The following is a 27,476-nucleotide window of genomic DNA, read 5'->3' on the forward strand; positions in this document are numbered from 1 at the left end:
GGGTGGAGGATTTGGATTTGAAGTGGAAGGAGAGGGGACTAGGAACACTGTAACGGAGGATGACGACGAGGAAGAAGAAGATGGAGATCGAGAGGCCAATGGTGAGGAAGTTGGTGAAGATGAAGTCTCGGAGGGGCAATCGTCTGCAGGGGATGGGGATTGAGGGAGGAGGAAGAAGAAGAAAATGGGAGTTTTGTGTTAGCTTCTCAAAAAGTCGCATATACCCTTCAAAACTCAAGTCACGTGGCCATCGTGTGATCAGAAGTCACGGATTCTGTAACGGATGGACTATTTTGGTATATTATGAAGAGTTGAAGGACGTTTAAATTGAAAATTTTAGTTGGTGGACCAAAATGATACTGATGCAATAGTTTGGGGACCATTTAGGTCATTAACCCTTCTGTATAATATCATCCTTTTTAATAAAAAAGGTATAAAAAAAAAAAAAAAAAAAGAAGAACTGCAGATCACTGAGCCAAAAAAAAAAAAAAAAACTGTGGATCAAAAACGCTCTCTCCCACGTTTGAAAAACACTTCTCTTCTCTTCTCTCCTCTCCTCTCCTATCCTCTCCTGCTGCTTGCGAGTCGACCTGCGAATGTCCATGGACCTTTTCAATTAGCACAATCTCCCAGGTACTCTTCTCCTCTAGCTCCAGTCTTTTATTCAACTAATAAAAAAGGCTTGGTTCTGATGATTGAGGTTTTGCTTAAAGTTGAACTCAGGGCTGTGATTTGGCGATTTTGTTGAAATTAGAGCTGTCATATTTGGGGATTTCGTTGACATTGGGTATGGGCTGTGAAATGCGTTGATAATTTTTCAATTTTCATCTTTATTCGGTGCCCAATGGACCTGTGAACTGTGAAATCCTAAAGAAACAAACAAGACTCTGCCAAAATTTCGATGATATTGTTGAATTTAGGGGAAAAAAAAGATTATGTAGGTTCAATTTGAAATCTTGGTGTCTCTACTGATTCCAAGGATCACATTGAATTTTCGGTGTAGGTGGTGGATCTGGATCTGCCAACCACTTGAAACTGTTGATCAACATGGCTCATGTTGCAACCAATAAAGAGGTAACCTTGGTCAATATAATGAAACAAGAGCCTAGAATCTGCTTCCAAATTTAAGTATTGTGTTAAGTACAACTTGGCAGGTTGTGTACTTGTTAAATCATTCTATACTCTGGTGGCTGCTTTCAGGGTCACTCTTATGATGAGAATAATGATGCTCAGAAAATGGTTTTTGATTTGGGTGCGTTTGTTGGGGACTTGACTGTTGAGGATGATGCAAGCAGGTATGTTTCTTTCTCATTTCTACATTTTATAATATTAAAAAAAGAAAAAAAAGAAGAAGAAAAATATGCACCATGACATAGACAATCATGTGGTGGTGTACTCTCTGCACAATATGCATATTGGCAGGGCTGTGTTTTCATTTTCTGTGATAAAGAAGCCTGCACAGCAATTGTGTATTTCTATAATTTGTGTATGGATATTAGGAGGAGAGGTATGCAGATGCGAATAAATTGCATACTTCAAATTCTTGTGCAACTCAACATGGTATGCTGAGTATGTTGATGGAAAATAGAATAAGTTTTCTAGCATTGCATTAGTCTGAATTATCATCTTGGCAAGTGATTCCAGTGTAACTTTTTCTTCATCCCAGTGATGATATATCGTTAGAAGGACTACAACAAGAACTGGAAGAATGTAAAAATGATGATGTAAGTAGTATGTTTAAGTTCTATGCTCTTTAATACTTCAATTCTTGGTCATGTCGTTTTTCTTTTGATTGGTTTTTTGTTTGTTGTGCTAAGAAAGAAAGGTTCTTCTCTTTGCTTTGAGGTTTTGAAAATACTTGTCCTGAAAGAAGTTTGTTCTTGTCAAATGTGCTAAAATTCATTATTGGTTGCATGGTACAAAGGAGAAACATAATAGAGATTGATATATAGAATTCGCCCCCTTTTTAAATGACAGTACCCAAATTCAATGTGATATACTTTTATTTCATGATTCTCCATAAATCATGAAATAAAATATTTCTATTCAAGATTTATTTATTTATTTATTGAATGAAGTCCGATTAGTGAGGGAAAGGCAAATTGGAGAGCTCTTCTGATGAGGAGGTGAAGAGGGCTGTTTTTCTACTTAGTAAGAAGGCTCTGTGGCCCGATGGGTTTCCCATGGTTTTGTTTTGACAATGCTGGGATGTCATGAAGTGAGATTTGGGTTTCAGGAGTTCCTTAAAATGGGTGATAATTGCAATAACCAATGAGACATTTACTTTTTTTCTTTTTCTTTCTTTCTAAAAATAAATGATTGGGCAAGTGCGGATGATTCTAGGCCTATAAGTTTGCTAACCAACTTGTGAAAGAATTACTCAAATACATTAATATTTTCCCATCTATCATCTAATTTGTGTAGTTTTGGATATGTCTTCTAGAGGCCATCACTGAAATACAATATTCTTTCTACTATCTATCATCTATTTTAGGTAGTTGCGAACATATTGTCTAAAGGTACAAAACTTCGGGAGTATACAAAGGGGGTTGAGAACAACATACGGCAAGTTGAATTGGACTCGATTCAGGTTAGATTCTTCATCAATGAGAGCCTCTTTACCTTTCTTGTGCTCTAGTTCCTCGTTTCATGTCTCCAAGATCTATACTTGTAAAAGCACATCTTTTGAAGTTTTTATTTTGTGATAATTTGGATTTTTTATTTTTTACTTGAGTAGCCGTTTTTGTGTGCTTATTGTGCAAAACTTAAAATAATGTTTGTATTCTTCCTGTTGAAAATGTACTGCCTTGAGCTTTGTGATTGCAGTATTTAACTGTTCTCTTTAGTTGTTACGAGTTCTATGCTTTCAAGATGTACTATTTTTTCTACACTGGAATATTTTCTTGGATGCTGTACCAGTGGTCTATGTAAAGCTGATTGTTTTATGATAGAGATTGGAAAAAAGGATCTATAACTTTCTCAATACGTCTTGTTTAATAATTACTTCTCGTTTCCAGCATTAATTTTATATAGATAATGGCAAGGGTTCTGGGAATCTTAAGTTTGATGGTTAGGGATCTTGCTTCTTCATTACTGCAGGATTATATTAAAGAAAGTGATAATCTAGTTTCTCTTCATGATCAAATTCGTGATTGTGACAGCATCTTGTCACAGATGGAAACTCTTCTCAGTGGATTTCAGGTATATTAGTCCTTGCTTCGTTGTTTCATCATCATCACAATTTACGTGCTTTTACTTCTAATCACCTTATGCCATAACAAACTAGTTTCCCTCAGATACCTCCATAACCACTTGTACTTATTTATTTTCCCAATTTTTTTTGGATCAATAGAGTATGTATTTATTTTGAAGTAAATTACGGTTTCTAAATTTAATTTGGTCCCATAACTGTGTTCGAGAAACAATACTAGTATCATTTCAGCTGTGATACAACTAAAAAGCACATAAACTCCAAATAGATGCTTCCGAATGATATTCATTCTCTTTCCTAGTTTCTTTTACTTTGGTTTGTTAATTCCAGTTTCTTGCATCGGGCTTTTCTTTCTTTCTTTCTTTTTATATTGAACAAGAGCTTTCATTTATTTTAAAACAAAGTACAAGAATAGAGAACAAGGAGTACGCGTCTAAACGATACACAAAACCTGCAACCACACTCTATCTAAAATAGATACAACAAAACTGTAGAATTGTGAGGGGATTTCTTGCCCACTTCAAATGGAATGTTCCGTTTTCAGATTGTGCCTATCTATAAAATATAAATGCCATTAATAGTTCAAGAATTGTTGTCCAGGCAGAGATTGGTTCAATAAGTTCAGACATCAAAATTCTCCAGGAGAAGTCTATGGATATGGGTTTGAAGCTGAAGAATCGCAAGGTATCATTTGTTATCTTCATCCTTATGTAGTATGATGACCTGATAACTCCTTGTTTTTTCCCTATGGTTTACTGCTTTATCCCACACTCGACTCTTTCTTATCTTCGTCCTTATTGTTATTTACACTTCTATTACAATATAGCATGCCATTACAGCGTGCTTAATTAACTATAACTATTTCATTTTGGGTTTTAGTGAATTGAACAACATTAAGGATTTCCAAGGGCTTTTGAAATCTGTTTCAATGTCAATCATTGCTGATTCCAGCATTTGCAACGACTTTGACAACAGAAATGTGATCTAGTTTCCAAGTCCATTAGGCTCCTTGGCTTTCTATTACATTATGCATATGAAGACGCATTTAAAAAATATTTCTTCTGATTCTTATCCATAAAAGTTCTTGGTTCTTTTATAGAAAACAATTCTTATCCATTTTACTTGTAATGATCAGTTTATGTTCATTTAACAGATGACAGAGTCAAAATTGGCAAAGTTTGTTGAAGACATTATAGTCCCTCCAAAGATGGTAGACATAATTGTCGATGGCGAGGTATATCTTTATCCTTTTCTTTTTAGTTCTTCATTTCTCCTTGTATATGTGATTTGTAATTTTTTTTCCCTCCCATCATTAACCATCACTTTAGCAATGTTGTTGATGTTGGTACTATAAATTTGGACTTAGAACCAGTGCACAGTACTAGTTACATGAATCAACCCAAATTGAATTCATTTTTTATAATGTTCTGATTTTGCAAGATGAGTTGTTTCTTGTTGGATGAAGTTGAAACCCTTGTTTTCAGAAAAAAGAAGAAGAAGATGCCTTACTAGTTCACTTTTTAATTCATTATACTGGCTTGACTAGAAAAAATATATTTAAGTTGTTACAATGTTAATTACGTATAATTTCTTTTGTTGTATTTCCTCTTTTTTCCATGGTTAAGTTTGGTTGTTTCTTTTTGCATTTGATAAGAAGTTCCGTTATAATTTTTTAGATAAGAATGTTTTATCAGAATCTCAGCTGTATCATATGTTCTTAAGTGAAACTTAATGGCCAGTAATATGTTGCTCTCTAGTTGGCTTATTGAATTTAATATTATATTTTGTTTTCTCATTCTCCCATTGTTGTTAACATGTTCAATGTGTAATTGTTATCCAGGTGAATGATGAATATATGAGAACTTTAGAGATTCTTAGTAAGAAGCTCAAGTTCGTAGAAGTGGATCTTATGGTTAAAACTTCAAAAGCTCTAAAAGATGTTCAGCCCGAGCTTGAAAAACTTCGACAGAAAGCAGTTTCCAAGGTTGTTATTAAAGTTGCCACTTAAACTTTATGATGTTGATCACCTAATTGCTTGTTGCATGTTTTCATATCGTACATCATACCTTATCTATGCAAGCAGTGCAGTAAATGCCTTTTAACATATGCTATATAGGAGTAAAATCTGGTGGTTCTGGGACAAAAAAAGGTAATCCTAGCCAGTTAAACATTTGCACATGTGAGTTTGCCACTTATATATGGACAGGAATCTGTAAATAAGTAGTTTGTCTACTAACTTGTCTACTAACTTGTAACTATTTTAATGGAGGGATTTCGTAGTCTCAGGGCCACTAGGTTTTGTTTCAAGGTTTTTAAGTTTAACCCATAGTGCATTCCAGGATATTCATAGAAATATAGGATGTATACAAGTCATTGCTTGTCACTTAGTTATTAACTGTTAACATCTGGACAGAGGAAAATAACAAAATTACTGTCATGGTACTGACAGACTGTATGCTGAAAATGTATCTGCTTAGTTCGTGGGTTTGTCCAGTCCAGACACATACTGATAACATACAGCAGATACTGACTATTGTGCTTTTAAAAGAGAAGATACTCATCTTGTTGGTATTGTCTTAAGTAACAGTGCCTTGAATAATGTTGATTTCTTATGTGATTTTAATAAATAGCGAAGTCTTAAAACTCCCGTCTTTTTTTGGTTAGAACTAGCTTTGAACCATTGAATATTTAATAAAGTACTTCTGTCTGTATATATCTTTTTGCAGGTGTTTGACTTTGTTGTTCAGAAGCTTTATGCATTGAGAAAACCAAAAACAAATATCCAGATCCTTCAACAGAATGTTCTTTTGAAGTACAAGTGAGTAGTCTGAATAGCATTCTCAATTTTCTGTAAATGGTTTTCATTAATATCATAATATGCATAGTCCACATTTTAGGTTCCATACAATTTCATCCATTACCTTAGCTGTGCGTCAATAATTGGAGTGTATGCGAGATTAATTTAAAAGTGGTCCACTGGAGTGTGTATGTCTTATGTTTCACATCTGACTAGGAAGTTGCTTGCGGTCTAACCTAGCACAGGTTCAGAACTATATACATAATTTGAAATGTATTCATTTTTTGTTTACTAAAAAAATATAAGTTTGTGATGATTAGAACTTAGAATTGGATCTCCATCTTGATCAGATGGAATACAACTGATCTTGATTTCCATCCAATTAATGGGATGGATCTGCTTTGTGTGGTAGTTGAAACTTAAATGAGTCAAATTCAAGTTGGAATCAGATCTCTGAGCCAATATAGCCCTGTTGCAGAAATTCAGGGTAGCAGCAACAATTCAGGATTTGAAGTCTATTTAGACAGGCTATTAGAGGATTTGCTTGGGAAAAAGTTGTGTTGCTTATTATTTTCTTTTATCCACAACTATGTTATTCGGCGCAGACATGGGCTTAGCCAAGTTGGAATCCCCCTTCTTGTAGTTTAGATTAGATTAAAGTAGATTATTGTTTGTATAAAAAATGATGTTATTTGGCAAGAAAAAGGTGTTTCTGGAAACAATCTGATTAACTTATGAGTTTTATGGTTTGAGAAAATTGACCATGCATCTCTGAAACTGTTTGATTGTCTTATGTGTTTGAGAGTAGGAGAAATTGAATCATACATTTGAAGTGTCACTTTTATGTGCACCCGTCTTCCTGGATCATGTGTAGTGCTAAATGATTGTAGACTGTAGCCATCCTTGAGCTGTTAAGAGAAAAAGCTCAATGATCACATTGTTTCTTACATAAATATAGCATTCAGTCATGTATCGTAATTTATGCCATCTATTAGACGCACTTCTCTTCATCTTTTTTTTTTTTCCCACGAGATGTGTATAGATATTATTTTCAGACTCTAGCAGTTACACCCATGCTTACTGCTGTGGTTTTGTATTTTTGTGTTTTTGTGTTTGGTTCTTTTATTTATTTATTTAATTGATTCCATTGTGGCAATGTAGGTATGTTGTATCCTTCCTGAGGGAACATGGCAAGGAGGTATATATTGAGGTTCGTGGAGCATACATTGACACAATGAACAAGGTCAACACTGTAAAACTGATGACCTATCTTTGAATTATGATATAGAAGAACTGGAATATTGCTATTATCATATATAAATAGGCAGCGTCACATGCTCCTTTTACATTTAGCGTAAAATGCTCTCTGTTTTCTTCTGTTCGGATTTAGCTCATTTATGGATTAGGTGATAATTACTTTTGTATTTTATTAATTTATAATACTTTGTTAATAGAAAAGCCCTAGTGCTAGGATGGGCACTGGTTACAAGCTTTAGAGCCTTTTACTTGCAGGTTCTATCTTGCTTCATCAAAAAAGCTTTATTCACTTTTTATTTATTTTTGTTTGGGTACTGGTTACAAGCTTTATAGACCTTAAAATTTTCTTTTTAAAAGTGGAAGCCAAGAAATATCAAAAGACCTTTCTCATTGCTTCATCCAACATTTAAATTACTCATTGCCTTTCCTTCTAGAATTCATTGGACAAAAATTCCAATAAACTACTTACATGGGATGTGAAACTCATTCTGGTTAGAGTTTGATAGATAATATCACTTGACACTTAGCAGCCCTGTGAAACTCAGTACCATGATATGCGATCCAAAGGAAGGTGTGGGAGAATGAAGGGAAGTATGTGTTAGGTAAAAGTAGGGTTAAGTGACTAAAACTAGGTAACCAGGGCAAAATACTCAAAAGCAAGACTATGTGCAGAAAGCTAGAGACTAACCAAGAAAGCGTTAGTATGGCCCTTGGAAATTACAAAAAAGTGTACACTCAACAAGGATATGAAAAATACTAAAGAGTGATAAGAAAACAAAATATTCTCAGGATTTCTCATCTTTTTTGGTTTTGCATATAATTAACCAAGTACAAAATAAAAACTTTGTAACCTTGAATGTTGGATTTTAGCCTCCCACTAAATGAGAGGATAATATTAGCTATATTAAATTAACCATATGTGAAATTTAGAAAGAATATGCAACTGAATCATGCATGCCTCCAACTAAAGATCCGTTTACTGTGAACTTATTGTTTTTGCACCTCCTAGCAAGAAGACAGATTTGTTTGTTTGGATGTTGACTGATGGAATCTGCATCCAATTAATTGTGAGAGAACTTATTAGAGAACAAACTCTCTTGTAGATCTCTCCTGAATAGCGAACACAAACTACATCCTTAGTTGATATATATAATGTTAGAACATCTGGCTTTGACATGGAGATAATGCACTGTTGATACTTCAAAGTAGTTCCTTAGTGCCTTTGCTGACTTCAAACCTGATATTTTGTTTTGTTCTGCTTCTGATTGCATATACATTACCTTTTAAAAACTGTTTAAGGTCGTTTCCCACTGTTAGTTAAGATACAGAATTGGCCCTTCCTGTATCATTCTAAGGTTGATAAACAAGCTGGTTGAAAACACCATGAAAGTTGCCTAAATACCTCATTTTTAACAATTATTTTAGCCTGCATAGAGGAGTAGGATAATTTATCTAGGCATATTTTTGTTAAAATGAGGGTAATTCATATAGTCCATTGGAACTTGTCTTCCCAAAGGAAGAGGTCCCAAGGTTCGAATGCCCCTTCCCTCATTGATAAAAAAAGTACAAAAAAAAAGGGATAAACCATATAGTATATTGAAGTTAAGTTATATGTTTTTGCAGGTCCTAAGTGCACATTTCCGCGCTTATATTCAGGCACTTGAGAAACTACAGTTGGATATTGCAACATCTAGTGATTTAATTGGTGTTGAGACAAGAAACACTAGTCTCTTTTCAAGAGGAAGGGAACCACTGAAGAACCGGTCTGCTGTCTTTGCCCTTGGAGAGAGGAGAAAAATTTTAAAGGTTGTCTCTGCAGCTTATCTGTTAATCAAATTTTTATTGGTGCCCGTGATAAAACTATCTCCAACCATAATGGCATTGTAATTTATAATGCTGAACGTTTTGGAAGAATTTTGCTACTACTCACTTTTTGATGAAACATTAGATATTAGAACAGCCTGCTATGTTGAAAAAAAGAAGTGCAAGGTGGGAGGGAAGCAAAAGAGGTGCTCTGCTGTGTTGAAATCTGTTGTCATAATGAAATTGAGGATATCATCTTTAAATTGTTTGGGCCTTGGGGTACTTTTGATATTGAATGTCTTTGAGATAGGAATTTGTTGGGAGCTTCGAATGAGCATATCTTTTATAGCTTTTGACTGCTTGGAATTTGATAGTAATTTTTTTTCTGGTTCTGGTTGTTATATCATTTCGGAGGGTTTCCTTTCTAAAATCAACTGTCTAAATGTAAAGAAAACGTTTCCATAAGGATTTTTATACTTTGTCTAAAACACCACTTTTAGATCATTGATTTAGTATAAATGTAATAGAAAATGCTTTACTAATGGGAAACTAGTGTTGGTTTTCTCACAATGGCATCTTGTTTATTTATCTTGCAACATGTCATTTTTGAAAATTTTCTTTTTATCAGGAAATTGAGGAACCTGCATTGATTCCACATATAGCTGAAGCAAGCTCCATGAAGTATCCATACGAGGTCCTCTTCAGGAGCTTGCACAAGCTGCTTATGGATACTGCTACTTCCGAGTAATAGAGTTTGCTCTGCTCCTTGATATTGTTTTCTAGACTCTAGTGAAAGATTGACCATACTGAAACTTGTTTTCACAATTTTCCCCTCGTACCTGCAGGTATCATTTCTGTGATGATTTCTTTGGTGAAGAATCCATATTTTATGACATTTTTGCTGGTAAATCTGACATTTTTTTATGATCCATTAGCTTATGGTTAACTTATTCCTAATTGCATACTTATTGGAAATACAAAGAGCAGAAAGTTCATTTCTGTGGTCTGCAGCAAATTTTTACGGCATTCTACTGGTGACTGTTAGATTCTGATGGTCACTTTTGCTCTTTTGAAGATTCTCATTGTGCTTTGTTTTGAAGAAAAACAAATGGCTCATTTTGATGACTTCCTGAATGCTTTTTGATGCCAGGCCCATTTTCTGTAATTGATGAACACTTCAACTCAATACTTCCAAATTGTTATGATGCTATTGGTGTGATGCTTATGATTCGCATAATACACCAGCACCAGGTAGCATTCCAGTCGTCTAAGATTGTATTTTATGTATTCAATTTACTCATGTTCTAGTCAACAGTTTCATGACCTCCATATTGTGTGACATGCATATCCTGCTCTGCAGTGATTATTTTTAATCATGATTCTATCTAAGTTAGAAGCATATTCAAAAGAATCACTTGGGTACCAAAATTAATGTCAACCATGCCGATATCATGTCAGTGCAATGTTATTTCAACACCACTGGTAACAGAACTGTTTTAGCCATATTTGCCACGCCTTTAGGCTGGCTGTTCGAACAACAAGGGTGAGATCCCATTTAAGAAGCGGACTCGTATGTATTTATTCTTGCAGCAGATCTAAAAGACAGAACTCAATTGTTTTTGGGGAAAACATTTACTATGACTTTCATATCAAGTTGAATACTTGAATCTAATTAGTTTTCTGAGAGCATTAAATTATTTTCCATTTTGTTAGATTGGAAGGCAGCTACCAATTAGATCGTTCTCTCGTCTAATTATGAGGCTGATCAGTTTTTGTTTTGATATGTACAATAGAAATGGACTTCTTGCCCATTGCTTGTATAGTTTGAGATTTGCTATTAGTTTTTATAAGTAGTTTGGATTTTCAGTTTCTCTTCTATTTCTCTTGGTTTCTTTCTGATGTGATTGTTATTAGTTCTTAAGATAGACCCATGATATTGTCCTCTTGTGCATGTACTGTGTGGCACATGTCACTTGGCTGTAGATATTGCACGGCAAGCGTTAGACAGTTATCATTCTAATGATACCGTAAACTTGTGTCATATGGTGCCTTTGCTAGAAGATAATCTATTACTGATATTTTATTTGTAAAATCCTTTGCAGCTTATTATGTCTCGGCGGCGTATTCCATGCTTGGATTCATACTTGGACAAGGTGATTGTCTGTTTGCTTATCTTATTATCTGCATGTATTTTCTTGTATTCGTAGACAATTGATGATATGTAACTGTTGACTGGAATTTTAACTAAGGAAATAAATTCTGATGGAACTTTTGATTTTTATCTAGGGTACTTTTGGTTTATGTTATAGCAAAATGGATCATATTCAAAGCTTGTTGCAGTTTTTCTTGGGCTTTTATACCATAAACACTTGAAAATACAATGCAGTCTGATTTTGAAATATGAACAGGTCAATATCGCTCTATGGCCTCGTTTTAAGATGGTGTTTGACCTGCATTTAAACAGCTTGCGTACTGCAAATGTAAAGACATTGTGGGAAGATGATGTTCATCCTCACTATGTCATGAGGCGTTATGCTGAATTCACAGCTTCACTTATCCACTTGAATGTGGAATATGGAGATGGGCAGGTTAGATATAGAAACTTAGAAAAACTTTTTGCTCATTAAGATTCTTGATCACTTCGTGGACTTAAATATCCTTCCATGATGTGCAGCTTGAATTAAATTTGGAACGACTGAGAATGGCTATTGATGACTTGCTTATCAAGCTTGCTAAATCATTTCCAAGGCCAAAGCTACAAACCGTGTTTCTGATAAACAACTATGATATGACGATTGCTGTATTGAAGGTAAAATCAGTTTCTTGTTTCTTTTGAAAAAATTGAAAAAAAAAAAAACATTAATGATCTTTATCAGCACTAAGGTGAAATTTAAGGGTATGGCTAAATTTCTTGCACATGCTCAATCGTATGTTTTGCTTCTTTTGGCATTTGAATATAGGAGGCTGATCCAGAAGGTGGTAAAATTCAAATGCACTTTGAGGAACTTCTCAAAAGCAACACAGCATTATTTGTTGTAAGTGCCTGGTCCTGCTACCTGTCTTCCAGAAAATGTTTTGGTGAAAACTGAAGAGTGCTTGTTAATCTTGGAATTCTGCAAATGAAGTTCGGATTTCAGCTAAACATTTTATGCTTTCCTAATTAATTTCTGATGTTGTTTTTCAGTCTGCTTTTATATTCTTTATAAGCTTTTAAAAAGAACATAAATGGAATCATATGAACTAAAAGAATTAGGTTGATTAAAAAGTCAAATGTGCTTATTTAGTGATGGTCCTCTTTCCATTGATAGGAAGACTGATGCCATCTCCTTCCAACCATTGGCTTGACTTGTTTAGTAATGAAAATTATTATTTTCAGAGAAGTTGTCATTGATTTTGGCATAACTTGGACTGGGCGGGTTGTTGATTTGCAGCAGTCTTTCCTTGACTATATGCTTTAAGGGGACAAGTTAATTAGTTATGGACTATATATGGTTTAGTAAATTAAGCAGACAATCAAATGATTTTGGTTTTAGGCTAGTGATTTTAACACTTGTCCTGCACCTCTACCTGTGAGTGCACAAAGAATTGTTAAATATTCAATTCGGAGTGCAGCTTGCTAAATAAGGAGTGCCAAAATTGCGATCTATCACCAGCACACTACTCAGTATAAGGAGAACAGGACAAATAATGCAATCTGGGTTGTATAGGGTCTTCTGTCGTTTCTGCCCTTTCAGTATATTTAGCTTTGATTTGCTTCTTTTGTTTTAAGTTTTTACCTCTCTCCTTGCAGGAAGAACTACTACTAGAGCATTTTAGTGATTTAATCAAGTTTGTTAAAACCCGAGCCTGTAAGTATATTGATAAATAATGCTGTGGCATCTTATATTCTTCTAGTTATTTAGATTAATGTAATTATTTGCAATTTACTTATCAGCGGAGGATCCAAGTGCTAGTTCTGAGAAGCCTATAAGTGTTGCGGAGGTTGAGCCGCTTGTGAAGGACTTTGGAAGTAGATGGAAAGCTGCAATCGAACTGATGCACAAAGATGTCATAACTTCTTTCAGCAACTTCTTGTGTGGTATGGAGATCTTGAGGGCGGCATTGACTCAGCTGTTGCTTTATTATACTAGGCTCTCAGATTCCATAAAGAGGATTGTTGGTGGGTCTGCTCTTAACAAGGATCTAGTGTCGATATCTTCAATCATGTATGAAATTAGGAAATACTCAAGGACTTTCTAAGTTGTTCAGGTTCATATGGGTTGCCTGGGTTTGGATTTTGGATATAGTTGATTTGAAGGGGAAATTCAATATGGAAAACATAATGTACTGATCAAATATCTTCTTGTTGTGCCCGGGAAAGGACACCGAAGAAAAAGATTCCTTCAGCTGCCTTCGCTCCAAAGAAAAATATAGTTCAAGTAGTATTCTTTGGAAAGTCAATTTTTCTTAGTAGGAAAATGTAGTTCATTCTGCGGCAATGGTGATTCTAATGGTTTGTAGTTCTCCTCGCCTGTTCCCTCAATGCCAAGCTTTGCATTCTTCAGCCCTGGCCCTTGGGTTGAGGAAAGTAGTTGTGCGTTTGAGTTCTCAGAAGTGGGAAGGTTCCATTGGTCAATGTACTTTTTTGGCAATCCTGTTGTGAAATTCTTGATTGCTTTCAATCTTTGTTTTGATACCAAAATCCCATTGTCACACACACACACACACATGTACCCAGATTAATAAACTCTGGTTTAGATTAGTAGATGCGAATTATTTGTATTTTTCAACAAGAGCACAGTGGAGGTGTAATTTTCTGTTTTTGTGTAGTACTTTTCATGTAGAACCGTTCGAACACCCCTCTGGTTACAACTCCCGGGTCAAAACTAATACAAAAAATAATACTAAAGGGTTAAAACAGTTCAATTAAAGGACTTAAGAATTGCCTCCTGCATGAGAGAAGCTTGCCTACTCCAGTTCATGAAACAATCTCATACCTGGTATATCACGTGAGTCCACATGAACCACGTGAGACGCCCGTTTCATGAAACAGGATTTTACAAGTTTTCTCATATTGGACACAGGCACAATTAAGCCTATTTGGTAAATAATGTTTAATCTTTTAAAATTATAAGTAGTTAATTGCATGATACACTTGAGTTTGTTATGTCTGACGGTATTTATGCAACCCAGCATCTCTCATGTCCCATATATTATTTCAGATTCCAGAAGGTTCAAATATGAGATAGAATTATAGGTCCTCAAAAGCTTAGTCATCTTTGCAAGGTGCTTGCCACCTTTGTAAAGTACTGTGTTATTTAACCTTGATATGCTATCAGTCTAGCAACTACCGTGTTATGTTTCTAATCAGACAATAAGAATCGTTCTCAAGTCTTTAACAAATAATCGCACAAATGATGCTCAATTCATATAAGCTTACGGAGTCAGTAGAATAGTTTGTACAATTTACAGGAGGCTAGCAAGGCTCTCTACTTGAAAGAATTAAAGAAGCTGACTGTGTCATTGAGGGCCCGGATAAAGTCGTCAATATCCTCTACGGTGTTGTAGAAGTGAAGACTCGCACGGGCGCTTGCACTGACTCCTAAATGTCGATGAAGGGGTTGGGCACAATGGTGACCAGATCGGATAGCCACTCCGTGCTGGAATTACATAAGTTGGCAATGCATCAGCTATTTTATTAAATATCACTTCTATCACAAAGTTAGGAAATAAAGCCCTGTTTGTTTTCATACCTGTTGGTCAAGATAAGTTGCTAGATCTGTAGGGTGAATATTGTCGATGTTGAAAGAACAAAGAGCAGCACGGGAGACATGATTTGAGGGGACAGGACCATAAATGTGAATATTGGGGACTGAACTAAGGCTATCGTATAGGTATTTAGCAAGAAATATCTGCAAAAATAGAACGATTAGTGTGTATGGACTACATAAACATGTGATCTTGGCTTAAAATAGACATACACATTCTTGGCATAGAAATTTTTTTAGATAAAGTACTTCTCGATCCAGAAAACCGATTCACATTAACCTCCTAAACAAATTCAACCAAAAACTTGAGGCTATTGGGCAATGTAGAAACACATGACCTATACCTTCCCTTACACATTATGCACCAGTGAGGAGAGCAGGGATTCCTTGATATACTCTCATCATTAGTCACCCTTTAAATCTAAAACCATTCCCGCAGACTCCAAACTACAAACTCTCCTATCTGCTCTATGATGAACAAGCAGGGCAGATTCTAAACTTGACAGCAACAACTCTCTCACTTTTTCATTCAAATTTGTTCAAAGCCCGAAATGTCAACTTAAAAGGTAACAAAGAAGAATTTGCACACATTCGTGCAAATCAATAGTTGTGAAATTTGGATAATACAATGAACGAAAATCTATTTCTCTCCTGCCCAACTCTCTTCCCAAAACCTCACTATTTCCATTACCCACCCCAAAACGACAAGGTGCAAACCAAGCAATCCCTTTCAAAATATCTGTCCATGGGCATTGACTCAAACCTCTAGCCACAATCTTGGGATCCCAGCCATTCTCAGATAAGCTTTACTTCTGATTACAGCATACCAAAGGGAATTTGTCTGTCTGGAATCTCCAAAGCCAGTTCCCAAGAAAAGCCTCATTTCCAAACCACTTTCCTTTAAAAATATATATTGACCTCAAATGAAAAACCTTAATTTCAATGGCTGATAATAGCCATTTGGCCAAAATTAAGACCGTTATGCGAAGGTTTAATTGTTTAATTAGCTTAATTTCAGGCCTATTGTATGATTAGCTTAACTCTTGTATGATTAATTCAAGGCTAACCTACAGAGCAGATTTATGCATTGGTGTCCTATACAAATAGCCAAGTCTTCTACTGATCAGTCATGCAATACAAATATCTTTTCCACTCTCTTATAGCTTTTCTCTTCGACTATGTACTTGCTACAATAAACCAAAATAAAAGCCCATCCAACAGAAAGTTCTAAACCAGTTATAAAGGATAGCAAATGCAAAAGGCAGAAGAATTCAACTTACCTCATAATCATGTATCTTTTGCATACCAAGTCCTGACAAGTAATCAATAGCTGCTCCTAACCCAATTGCTTCCCCAATTGCTGGTGTTCCAGCCTCAAACCTAGTACAGTTAATGGAGGACAATTACAAAAAGACATCAGCAGATAAGTAGTGTATAATTAATGTGGAAAAACCAATCAAGCCTGAGAAAATAAGAGCACAAATAAAATGCTCTGGCTAAGTCCAACCACACTCATAAAGGGTGATCTGCTTCAACGAAAAGCTAAAAATTACACAGGATAAGGAAAAGCTGAAATTCCATCAAGGAAATGAAACAGGATAAGGACATATCTACCAAAAGACAAGGCGAATTCACCAACCTAGATGGAGGTTCTGCATAGGTGGAATGATCTAGGAATACATCAGATATCATTTCTCCACCACCTAGAAAAAGAGGTAAAACATTATACAGGCAAGTCATTGCCCTCTTAGATATGGATATACAAAACGAAATGAACTTTCAAAACACAACTTATAAATAAGAAATTACCTAAAAATGGAGGCATGGCAGACAAGAGATCACTCTTTCCATACAAGAATCCAACGCCTGTGGGCCCACACATCTGAGGCATGTTTATTCTTTACTTCATATACTTGCCCATAAGGCTATATTTTAGTACATAAGGCAGTATCCTAACCTTGTGAGAAGAAGCAACAAGAAAGTCAGCATTCAGATTCTGTACATCAACCACCATATGTGGAACACTCTGACAAGCATCTACAAGAACTTTTGCACCAACATCATGAGCACAAAGCACGATATCTTTGATAGGAAGAACAGAACCTGCATGAAAATATTATAAACGCATCAGTATGGTCATGCTATTTATTATGTGTTTCTTTGACACAAAATCTACGGTATTCAATCACTAGCAGCACAAAAGAAATTTACTCAAGTAACAGTTTGATGCATTTGAAAACATTATTAAAAATATATATATATTCATTTGACTGGACCTATGGGACTAGTCTCCACCAGATAAGGGTGGCCTGAGCAAAGTTGATACCAAAGCAGCACAGAGATGAATCATATGCACATGAAAGTTTCATGAGTCATCTAGTATGGCAAACCTAGAATTCACTTGCAGCGCTTACCATCAATGAAATCTAGATAAAGAACGAATATACAAATACGGGGAGGAAAGGACTACAAATCTATACTTTTTCTACAGTACATAGCTTATGTTCCTCAGGGAAAGATTGTGGAACATAAGCTATAGGCTCTAGAAAAAATCCGTTTGAAATATAAACCACAGAATCAAGGACTTTTTGTCATGTTTATTTTACTATAATTCGAAAAATCCATAAATGGACACCTATTGTATTACATAAATAGAGAAGCACAACCCAGACAACATTCAAAAGTCAATCGCAGAATATTCTGCTAACCACATGAGAAACTTTACTTTTCAATGCATATACAGATAAGGTGCCCCATGGAAAAACCAAACCAACATACTTTTATCACATTTACACACATTGGAGCATATCAATATGACGAGAGCTAGGTCACAGCATCAATAAACACCAAGCTTACCTATCTGCATTCAGAATTGTATAACCCAAATCAGACATCTCTATGTTTAACCATATCCTTCTTATTCTTACTAGTGAAGCTGCCGGTATACATAGATAACACTAGAATACCAGAATGGGGCTTTTCTAAATAGAGAATTATTGAAAGTGGCGAGCAGAAAACCCTTTCTTTATCAATTGAAACAGAATAGCTTCAGTAATCAAACAATAGCTTCACCAATTAATAAGATAAGTTAAACGGTAATGCCACTAAATAATACTTGGCATTGCAGGTTTATTTCCAGTTCAGCATGCTCAATAATTGGCAACAAGTTTTTAATCACCAATACAAACTAATTGTGAACATAATGTGTAAAGAGGAAGAAAAACCCACTGATGGAAAAATAAGGGAAGAAATTCAACAATACAAATGGCTTAAGACAAAGAAACTTACCAAGCACATTTGAGACATGATGAACAACTACAAGCTTTGTTTTCCTTGAGAGCATATCTTTCAAATTGTCCACATCTGGAACTTCATCCCCATTTAATTCCACAAATTTCAAAACAGCGCCTGTCTTTTGAGCTACAAGTTGCCAAGGAACGATTGCACTGTGATGTTCAGCAACTGTAAGTAAGATCTGGAAAAAAAAATAAAAATAAAAATTATTGAGTAGGAACAGTAGTTGCATTTAAGATGCAATCACGAGCAATCTACGGAACAGAATGATGTTGTCATAAAATCATGGAAGTATGTGGAGATGTTAAATGCTAAACTCAGATAATGAAATAAGAGAAACCATCACCAAAAGAACATGACCACCATTTAAAGAACACTGCAATTGTTTATTCCTTTATGAACGGTTGTGGCATGAAGTGATTTTGATGAATAAATGAAAGACATAATGGAAAAATATAGTGAAGTTGTATCTACCTCATCATCTGGTTTTATATTTTGGAGTCCCCATGTGTAAGCAACCAGATTGATAGCTTCAGTAGCATTCCTAGTAAAAACAATTTCTCGGGAGTCTGATGCATTGATAAAGTTGGAAACCTTCTTTCTCGCCAGTTCATATTCTTCTGTTGCCCTTGCACTAAGTTGACAACAAGAGGAAATAAAAAGATAAAGGCAGGCTAAAAGCATAACTAACTCTAACTTCAAATTATTTGTCAATGAATCAATTAATAAGTGAATCAGAGTCTGATATTGACTCAAACAGAATTAGTTATGTTTGGAATTTTAATGTTACTCTAGTCTCTAGTGTGTACCTTAAGTAATGAATCCCACGATGCACGTTTGAATTGTAAGACTCATAGTAATTCTGCAAAGCTCTTATCACAGCAGTAGGCTTTTGGGAAGTTGCAGCATTGTCCAAGTAAACAAGCCTAGACCCATTTACTTCCTGCCATGTTCATGGGGCCATGAGTACGTGTAAGTAACAAATAATAAATTAATATCCAAGAATTACAGACACAAATTTTTTTTATTTAATAAATACAGTTATATACGAACAGACCTGATGGAGGATGGGGAAATCGGGTCGGGTCAAGTGACCGAGGGAAAGGGATGCAGGTGGAGCAGACGGGGCGGCCGGGTGGCCTTCTTTAAGAGTTGAAGCGGATATGGAAAAGGGTCGGAAGTTCCGAGTAACGCAGCGGGCAGGGCTTCGTATGATTGGGAATGAATAGGATGGAAGTTTTACGGCTACTCCTTCCATTGTCATCATCATTTACCCTTTTCTTTTGGTCCTTACGCTCCCTTCAGTTCTGCCAAAAACGTAAACTTTAGCTAATGATAAAGTCTGGGTAATCAAAATTGAAAACCAAAGGCCTAAATTAAACGCAGTTGGAGCAATTCTGAGTCCAATACTAAGTCAAATATTTACACAAAAATTACAGCGCTTAATGAGAGAGAGAGAGAGAGAGAGAGAGAGGTTATCAAAACCCCCAGAAACCAAAGCCAAAAGAGCAGAAATGCAGAGTGTTGAGACCCTTACACTAAGGAGCTTGAAGGAAGGACCAAGAATTCCAAAGTGAAGCTTTTTCTGAGGTTGCAGCCGAAGCCAAAAACGCAGTTGGGTCTCAAAAACCCCTAAAACTCAGAATTGAAAATCCAATGGAAATTTCTAACGGGTTGTCTCGTCCGTTATCACAATCGGGTATAATATCTTTTCTAGCGGGTAAATTGAGCACGCTTGCCACTTAAAACATCGAAGCCATCTGGACCGTTCGTTACATCGTGCGGTCGTTCACGATTTTCCGTATTCATTCCTCACTTAAGTCAACACGATGTGCGGTTGTGCTTGGATTTTCTCTACACGTTAATTTAGTGGAATTTGTAGACTCTAGCTTGTATAAAGAAATAAAAACTCAATTTTCTCATAGTTTCTTTTTTTTTTAAAATAAAAAAAATTAGAGATAAAATTATTGAGAAGGGGATAAAAAAAGAAAATAAAAAGTAAAGGTTTGGTCGTCGAACTAACCAAATAGTCTACATTCTTTCCATCAAAGCAGTGAGAAGGAACCAAAACCTCTAATAGAGCACCCCATGTCCCTATACAAACCAAGTACAAAAAACTAGCTCACTATAATCCTTAAAAAGAAAGGGTCTCCTATTTTTGAGGGAGACTCATGTTTTCTTATTTCATAATGGTAAAATAGAAAACTCAAATTAAAATTGATAAATATGAAAAATATCATTGACATTCACCAAGTGCGTGGAGCAAGTTCGAATCCCTTTTCGCATAAATTAGATTAATTTAGAATAATTTAGACTATTACTTATATGAAAGAATATTTTCATGAAAATGGCTCCCTCTAACGTGGGAATAGAAGAAATCAAACATTTTCATTTTCATTTGCTTGGCCAACCATTTCCAAACAGCAATTACTTCAGCGTAGGAGTTCTTGAAAGAAAAGGGAGAAATGTAACATTCAGAGTTAGGGATAAATTCAAAAATAAGTAACTTAGAAATGTCTATGCTGTATAATACAATTTGTACTGCGATTCGTTGAAACCTCTGTTGCTGATATGATTCGTCACAACACAACACAATATAATGTATGGTCTTAACTAAGCATTTTACAAAATATTTTCCAGAAAAACAAGCATTTGAAAGTAAAGGTCACGAAACGCCTTTAGCGTGCAGGACGGCAGGCAAGGCAACTGTGACATGTACAATCTTTCATACAACACCTATATGACGAGAAATACGAGCGGAAGCCGTGTCTAGGCAAAACTTGCATGTCCATAGTCATGAAGACACAGAAGAAGAAACCAGGTGATGCTCAGATAGTTACATGCTCTGCAATATGATTGCACATCAGACAGGAACTCGATAATTTTTAATCAACAATTTCTTGACCTCCACATTGTGTGACATGCATATCCTGCTCTGCAGTGACAATTTTTAATGATGATTCTATCTAAGTTAGAAGCATATTCAAAAGAATTACATGGGGTGAAATTTATTTAGTGATGGTGCTCTTTCCATTGATAGGAGACTGACGCCATCTCCTTCCAACCATTGGCTTGACTTGTTTAGTAATGAAAATTATTATTTTCAGAGAAGTTGTCATAACTTGGACTGGGCGGGTTGATGATTTGCAGCAGTCTTTCCTTGACTATATGCTTTAAGGGGAGAAGTTAATTAGTTATGGACTATATGGTTTAGTAAATTAAGCACGATATCTTTGATAGGAAGAACAGAACCTGCATGAAAATATTATAAATGCATCAGTACGGTCATGCTATTTATTATGTGTTTCTTTGACACAAAATCTAATCTACGGTATTCAATCAATAGCAGCACAAAAGAAATTTACTCAAGTAACAGTTTGATGCATTTGAAAACATTATTAAAAGATATATATATATATATATATATATATTCATTTCACTGGACCTATGGAACTTGTCTCCACCAGATAAGTGTGGCCTGAGAAGCAGCACAGAGATGAATCATATGCACATGAAAGTTTCATGAGTCATCCAGTATGGCAAACCTAGAATTCACTTCCATCAATGAAATCTAGATAAAGAACGAATATACAAATAGGGGGAGGAAAGGACTACAAATCTATACTTTTTCTACAGTACATAGCTTATGTTCCTCAGGGAAAGATGTGGAACATAAGCTATAGGCTCTATAAAAAAATCCGTTTGAAATGTAAACCACAGAATCGAGGACTTTTTGTCATGTTTATTTTACTATAATTCGAAAAATCCATAAAGGGACACCTATTGTATTACATAAATAGAGAAGCACAACCCAGACAACATTCAAAAGTCAATCGCAGAATATTCTGCTAACCACACGAGAAACTTTACTTTTCAATGCATATACAGATAAGGTGACCCACGGAAAAACCAAACCAACATACTTTTATTACATTGGAGCACATTGGAGCACATCAACAAGGGCACAGTGGAGGTGTAATTTTCTGTCTTTGTGTAGTACTTTTCATGTTGAACCGTTCCAACACCCCTCTGGTTACAACTCCAGGGTCAAAACTAATACAAAAAATAATACTACAAGGGTTAAAACGGTTCAATTTAAAGGACTTCAGAATTACCTCCTGCATGAGAGAAGCTTGACTACACCAGTTCAAACAATTTACAGGAGGCTAGCAAGGCTCTCTACTTGAAAGAATTAAAGAAGCTGACTGTGTCATCGAGGGCCCAGATAAAGTCATCAATATCCTCTACGGTGTTGTAGAAGTGAAGACTCGCACGGGCGCTTGCACTGACTCCTAAATGTCGATGAAGAGGTTGGGCACAATGGTGACCAGATCGGATAGCCACTCCGTGCTGGAATTACATAAGTTGGCAATGCATCAGCTATTTTATTAAACATCACTTCTATCACAAAGTAAGGAAATAAAGCCCTGTTTGTTTCCATACCTGTTGGTCAAGATAAGTTGCTAGATCTGTAGGGTGAATATTGTCGATGTTGAAAGAACAAAGAGCAGCACGGGAGACATGATTTGAGGGGACAGGACCATAAATGTGAATATTGGGGACTGAACTAAGGCTATCGTATAGGTATTTAGCAAGAAATATCTGCAAAAATAAAATAAAAATAAAAATTGCAAACAAGAACGATTAGTGTGTAAGGATTACATAAACACGTGATCTTGGCTTAAAATAGACATACACAATCTTGGCATAGAAATTTTTTAGATAAAGTACTTCTCGATCCAGAAAACCGATTCACATTAACCTCCTAAACAAATTCAACCAAAAACTTGAGGCTATTGGGCAATGTAGAAACACGACCTATACCTTCCCTTACACATTATGCACCAGTGAGGAGAACAGGGATTCCTTGATATACTCTCATCATTAGTCACCCTTTAAATCTAAAACCATTCCCGCAGACTCCGAACTCCAAACTCTCCTATCTGCTCTATGATGAACAAGCACGGCAGATTCTAAACTTGACAGCAACAACTCTCTCACTTCTTCTTCATTCAAATTTGTTCGAAGCCCGAAATGTCAACTTAAAGGTAACAAAGAAGAATTTGCACACATTCGTGCAAATAAATAGTTGTGAAATTTGGATAATACAATGAACGAAAATCTGTTTCTCTCCTGCCCAACTCTCTTCCCAAAACCTCACTATTTCCATTACCCACCCCAAAACGACAAGGTGCAAACCAAGCAATCCCTTTCAAAATATCTGTCCATGGGCATTGACTCAAACCTCTAGCCACAATCTTGGGATCCCAGCCGTTCTCAGATAAGCTTTACTTCTGATTACAGCATACCAAAGGGAATTTGTCTGTCTGGAATCTCCAAAGCCAGTTCCCAAGCAAAGCCTCATTTCCAAACCACTTTCCTTTAAAATATATATTGACTTCAAATGAAAAACCTTAATTTCAATGGCTGATATTAGCCATTTGGCCAAAATTAAGACTCTTGTACGAAGGTCTAATTGTTTAATTAGCTTAATCTCAGGCCTATTGTATGATTAGCTTAACTCTTGTATGATTAAATCAAGGCTAACCTACAGAGCAGATTTATGCATTGGTGTCCTATACACAGAGCCAAGTCTTGTACTGATCAGTCATGCAATAAAAACCCATCCAACAGAAAGTTCTAAACCAGTTATAAAGAATAGCAAACGCAAAAGGCAGAAGAATTCAACTTACCTCATAATCATGTATCTTTTGCATACCAAGTCCTGACAAATAATCAATAGCTGCTCCTAACCCAATTGCTTCCCCAATTGCTGGAGTTCCAGCCTCAAACCTAGTTCAGTTAATGGAGGACAATTACAAAAAGACATCAGCAGATAAGTAGTAGTGTATAATTAATGTGGAAAAACCAATCAAGCCTGAGAAAATAAGAGCACAAATAAAATGCTCTGGCTAAATCCAACCACACTCATAAAGGGTGATCTGCTTCAACGAAAAGCTAAAAATTACACAGGATAAGGAAAAGCTGAAATTCCATCAAGGACATGAGACAGGATAAGGACATATCTACCAAAAGACTAGGCAAATTCACCAACCTAGATGGAGGTTCTGCATAAGTGGAATGATCTAGGAATACATCAGATATCATTTCTCCACCACCTAGAAAAAGAGGTAAAACATTATACAGGCAAGTCATTGCCCTCTTAGATATGGATATACAAAACGAAATGAACTTTCAAAACACAACTTATAAATAAGAAATTACCTAAAAATGGAGGCATGGCAGACAAGAGATCACTCTTTCCATACAAGAATCCAACGCCTGTGGGCCCACACATCTGAGACATGTTTATTCTTTACTTCATATACTTGCCCATAAGGCTATATTTTAGTACATAGGCAGTATCCTAACCTTGTGAGAAGAAGCAACAAGAAAGTCAGCATTCAGATTCTGTACATCAACCACCATATGTGGAACACTCTGACAAGCATCTACAAGAACTTTTGCACCAACATCATGAGCACAAAGAACGATATCTTTGATAGGATGAACATAACCTGCATGAAAATATTATAAATGCATCAGTACGGTCATGCTATTTATTATGTGTTTCTTTGACACAAAATCTACGGTATTCAATCAATAGCAGCACAAAAGAAATTTACTCAAGTAACAGTTTGATGCATTTGAAAACATTATTAAAAGATATATATATATATATATTCATTTCACTGGACCTATGGAACTTGTCTCCACCAGATAAGTGTGGCCTGAGAAGCAGCACAGAGATGAATCATATGCACATGAAAGTTTCATGAGTCATCCAGTATGGCAAACCTAGAATTCACTTGCAGCGCTTACCATCAATGAAATCTAGATAAAGAACGAATATACAAATAGGGGGAGGAAAGGACTACAAATCTATACTTTTTCTACAGTACATAGCTTATGTTCCTCAGGGAAAGATGTGGAACATAAGCTATAGGCTCTATAAAAAATCCGTTTGAAATGTAAACCACAGAATCGAGGACTTTTTGTCATGTTTATTTTACTATAATTCGAAAAATCCATAAAGGGACAACTATTGTATTACATAAATAGAGAAGCACAACCCAGACAACATTCAAAAGTCAATCGCAGAATATTCTGCTAACCACACGAGAAACTTTACTTTTCAATGCATATACAGATACGGTGCCCCATGGAAAAACCAAACCAACATACTTTTATTACATTGGAGCACATCAATATGACGAGAGCTAGGTCACAGCATCAATAAACACCAAGCTTACCTATCTGCGTTCAGAATTGTATAACCCAAACCAGGCATCTCTATGTTTAACCATATCCTTCTTATTCTTACTAGTGAAGCTGCCGGTATACATAGATAACACTAGAATACCAGAATGGGGCTTTTCTAAATAGAGAATTATTGAAAGTGGCGAGCAGAAAACCCTTTCTTTATCAATTGAAACAGAATAGCTTCAGTAATCAAACAATAGCTTCACCAATTAATAAGATAAGTTAAACGGTAATGCCACTAAATAATACTTGGCATTGCAGGTTTATTTCCAGTTCAGCATGCTCAATAATTGGCAACAAGTTTTTAATCACCAATACAAACTAATTGTGAACATAATGTGTAAAGAGGAAGAAAAACCCACTGATGGAAAAATAAGAGAAGAAATTCAACAATACAAATGGCTTAAGACAAAGAAACTTACCAAGCACATTTGAGACATGATGAACAACTACAAGCTTTGTTTTCCTTGAAAGCATATCTTTTAAATTGTCCGCATCTGGAACTTCATCCCCATTTAATTCCACAAATTTCAAAACAGCGCCCGTCTTTTGAGCTACAAGTTGCCAAGGAACGATTGCACTGTGATGTTCAGCAACTGTAAGTAAGATCTGGAAAAAAAATAAAAATAAAAATTATTGAGTAGGAACAGTAGTTGCGTTTAAGATGCAATCACGAGCAATGTACGGAACAGAATGATGTTGTCATAAAATCATAAAATCATGGAAGTATGTGGAGATGTTAAATGCTAAACTCAGATAATGAAATAAGAGAAACCATCACCAAAAGAACATGATCACCATTTAAAGAACACTGCAATTGTTTATTCCTTTATGAACGGTTGTGGCATGAAGTGATTTTGATGAATAAATGAAAGACATAATGGAAAAAATATAGTGAAGTATCTACCTCATCATCTGGTTTTATATTTTGGAGTCCCCATGTGTGAGCAACCAGATTGATAGCTTCAGTAGCATTCCTAGTAAAAACAATTTCTCGGGAGTCTGATGCATTGATAAAGTGGGAAACCTTCTTTCTCGCCAGTTCATATTCTTCTGTTGCCCTTGCACTAAGTTGAGAACTAGAGGAAATAATAAGATAAAGGCAGGCTAAAAGCATAACTAACTCTAACTTCAAGTTATTTGTCAATGAATTAATTAATAAGTGAATCAGAGTCTGATATTGACTCAAACAGAATTAGTTATGTTTGGTATTTTAATGTTACTCTAGTCTCCAGTCTGTACCTTAAGCAATGAATCCCAAGATGCACCTTCGAATTGTAAGACTCATAGTAATTCTGCAAAGCTCTTATCACAGCAGTAGGCTTTTGGGAAGTTGCAGCATTGTCCAAGTAAACAAGCCTAGACCCATTTACTTCCTGCCATGTTCATGGGGCCATGAGTACTAGTAAGTAACAAATAATAAATTAATATCCAAGAATTACAGACACAAATTTTTATTTATTTAATAAATACAGTTATATACGAACAGACCTGATGGAGGATGGGGAAATCGGGTCGGGTCAAGTGACCGAGGGAAGGGGATGCAGGTGGAGCAGACGGGGCCGCCGGGTGGGCTTCTTTAAGAGTTGAAGCGGATATGGAACAGGGTCGGAAGTTCCGAGTAAAGCAGCGGGAAGGTATGATTGGGAATGAATAGGATGGAAGTTTTACGGCTACTCCTTCCATTGTCATCATCATTTACCCTTTTCTTTTGGTCCTTAAGCTCCCTTCAGTTCTGCCAAAAACGTAAACTTCAGCTAATGAAACGCAGTTGGAGCAATTCTGCATCCAATACTAAGTCAAATATTTACACAAAAATTACAACGCTTTTTCAATGAGAGAGAGAGAGAGAGAGAGAGAGAGAGAGAGGTTATCAAAACCCCAAAAAACCAAAGCCAAAAGAGCAGAAATGCAGACTCTTGAGAACCTTACCCTAAGGAGCTTGAAGGAAGGACCAAGAATTCCAAAGTGAAGCTTTTTCTGAGGTTGCAGCCGAAGCCAAAAACGCAGTTGGGTCTCAAAAACCCCTTAAAACTCAGAATTGAAAATCAAAATCCAATAGAAAAATTTCTAACGGGTTGTCATTTTTTTTTTGGTCAACCTC

The 27,476-nt window shown here is 35.9% G+C and overlaps 3 protein-coding genes across 9 annotated transcripts; 1 reads left to right on the top strand and 2 right to left on the bottom strand.

Moving 5' to 3' along the window:
- The first annotated feature begins 477 nt into the window (after nucleotides 1-477).
- Nucleotides 478-13,876, top strand: LOC110764841 (vacuolar protein sorting-associated protein 52 A). The gene is made up of 21 exons (XM_021967883.2): nucleotides 478-633; nucleotides 1,004-1,074; nucleotides 1,201-1,295; nucleotides 1,667-1,724; nucleotides 2,495-2,590; nucleotides 3,100-3,201; nucleotides 3,812-3,895; nucleotides 4,365-4,445; nucleotides 5,052-5,195; nucleotides 5,938-6,029; nucleotides 7,170-7,251; nucleotides 8,889-9,071; nucleotides 9,697-9,812; nucleotides 9,914-9,972; nucleotides 10,219-10,319; nucleotides 11,171-11,221; nucleotides 11,477-11,656; nucleotides 11,743-11,877; nucleotides 12,029-12,103; nucleotides 12,859-12,916; nucleotides 13,003-13,876. Exons 2-21 carry the CDS (start codon nucleotides 1,048-1,050, stop codon nucleotides 13,305-13,307), a joined length of 2,124 nt encoding a protein of 707 aa, XP_021823575.2. The 5' UTR covers nucleotides 478-633; nucleotides 1,004-1,047; the 3' UTR covers nucleotides 13,308-13,876.
- A 565-nt stretch (nucleotides 13,877-14,441) lies between these two features.
- LOC110764864 (cysteine desulfurase 1, chloroplastic-like) lies at nucleotides 14,442-19,806 on the bottom strand. Its single transcript, XM_021967906.2, has 11 exons — nucleotides 19,647-19,806; nucleotides 19,167-19,416; nucleotides 18,919-19,052; nucleotides 18,584-18,743; nucleotides 18,104-18,290; nucleotides 16,773-16,918; nucleotides 16,625-16,697; nucleotides 16,455-16,518; nucleotides 16,096-16,195; nucleotides 14,801-14,959; nucleotides 14,442-14,707 (listed from the first exon to the last, which is right to left on the bottom strand). Exons 2-11 carry the CDS (start codon nucleotides 19,377-19,379, stop codon nucleotides 14,537-14,539), a joined length of 1,407 nt encoding a protein of 468 aa, XP_021823598.1. The 5' UTR covers nucleotides 19,380-19,416; nucleotides 19,647-19,806; the 3' UTR covers nucleotides 14,442-14,536.
- Nucleotides 19,807-20,589: 783 nt separating this feature from the next.
- Nucleotides 20,590-27,464, bottom strand: LOC110744714 (cysteine desulfurase 1, chloroplastic). Of its 7 annotated transcripts, XR_015833028.1 has the most exons (13): nucleotides 27,305-27,463; nucleotides 26,864-27,107; nucleotides 26,615-26,748; nucleotides 26,280-26,451; nucleotides 25,795-25,981; nucleotides 24,482-24,627; nucleotides 24,335-24,407; nucleotides 24,165-24,228; nucleotides 23,803-23,902; nucleotides 22,553-22,711; nucleotides 22,225-22,459; nucleotides 22,033-22,138; nucleotides 20,590-21,361 (listed from the first exon to the last, which is right to left on the bottom strand). XR_015833028.1 is itself a non-coding variant. In XM_088247362.1 (11 exons), the coding sequence occupies exons 2-11, from the start codon at nucleotides 27,068-27,070 to the stop codon at nucleotides 22,289-22,291; spliced, it is 1,401 nt and encodes a 466-aa protein (XP_088103488.1). In that variant the 5' UTR covers nucleotides 27,071-27,107; nucleotides 27,305-27,464; the 3' UTR covers nucleotides 21,820-22,288. The 7 variants fall into 7 exon arrangements, 3 of the variants coding, with proteins under 3 accessions (XP_088103488.1, XP_088103487.1, XP_021800394.2); XR_015833029.1 differs by lacking the exon at nucleotides 22,033-22,138; XR_015833026.1 differs by having other exon boundaries at nucleotides 22,033-22,459.
- Between the last annotated feature and the right edge of the window lie 12 nt (nucleotides 27,465-27,476).

Source organism: Prunus avium, chromosome 1, assembly GCF_965620075.1.
Source record: "Prunus avium chromosome 1, drPruAviu1.hap1.1, whole genome shotgun sequence".
NCBI lineage: Eukaryota > Viridiplantae > Streptophyta > Magnoliopsida > Rosales > Rosaceae > Prunus > Prunus avium.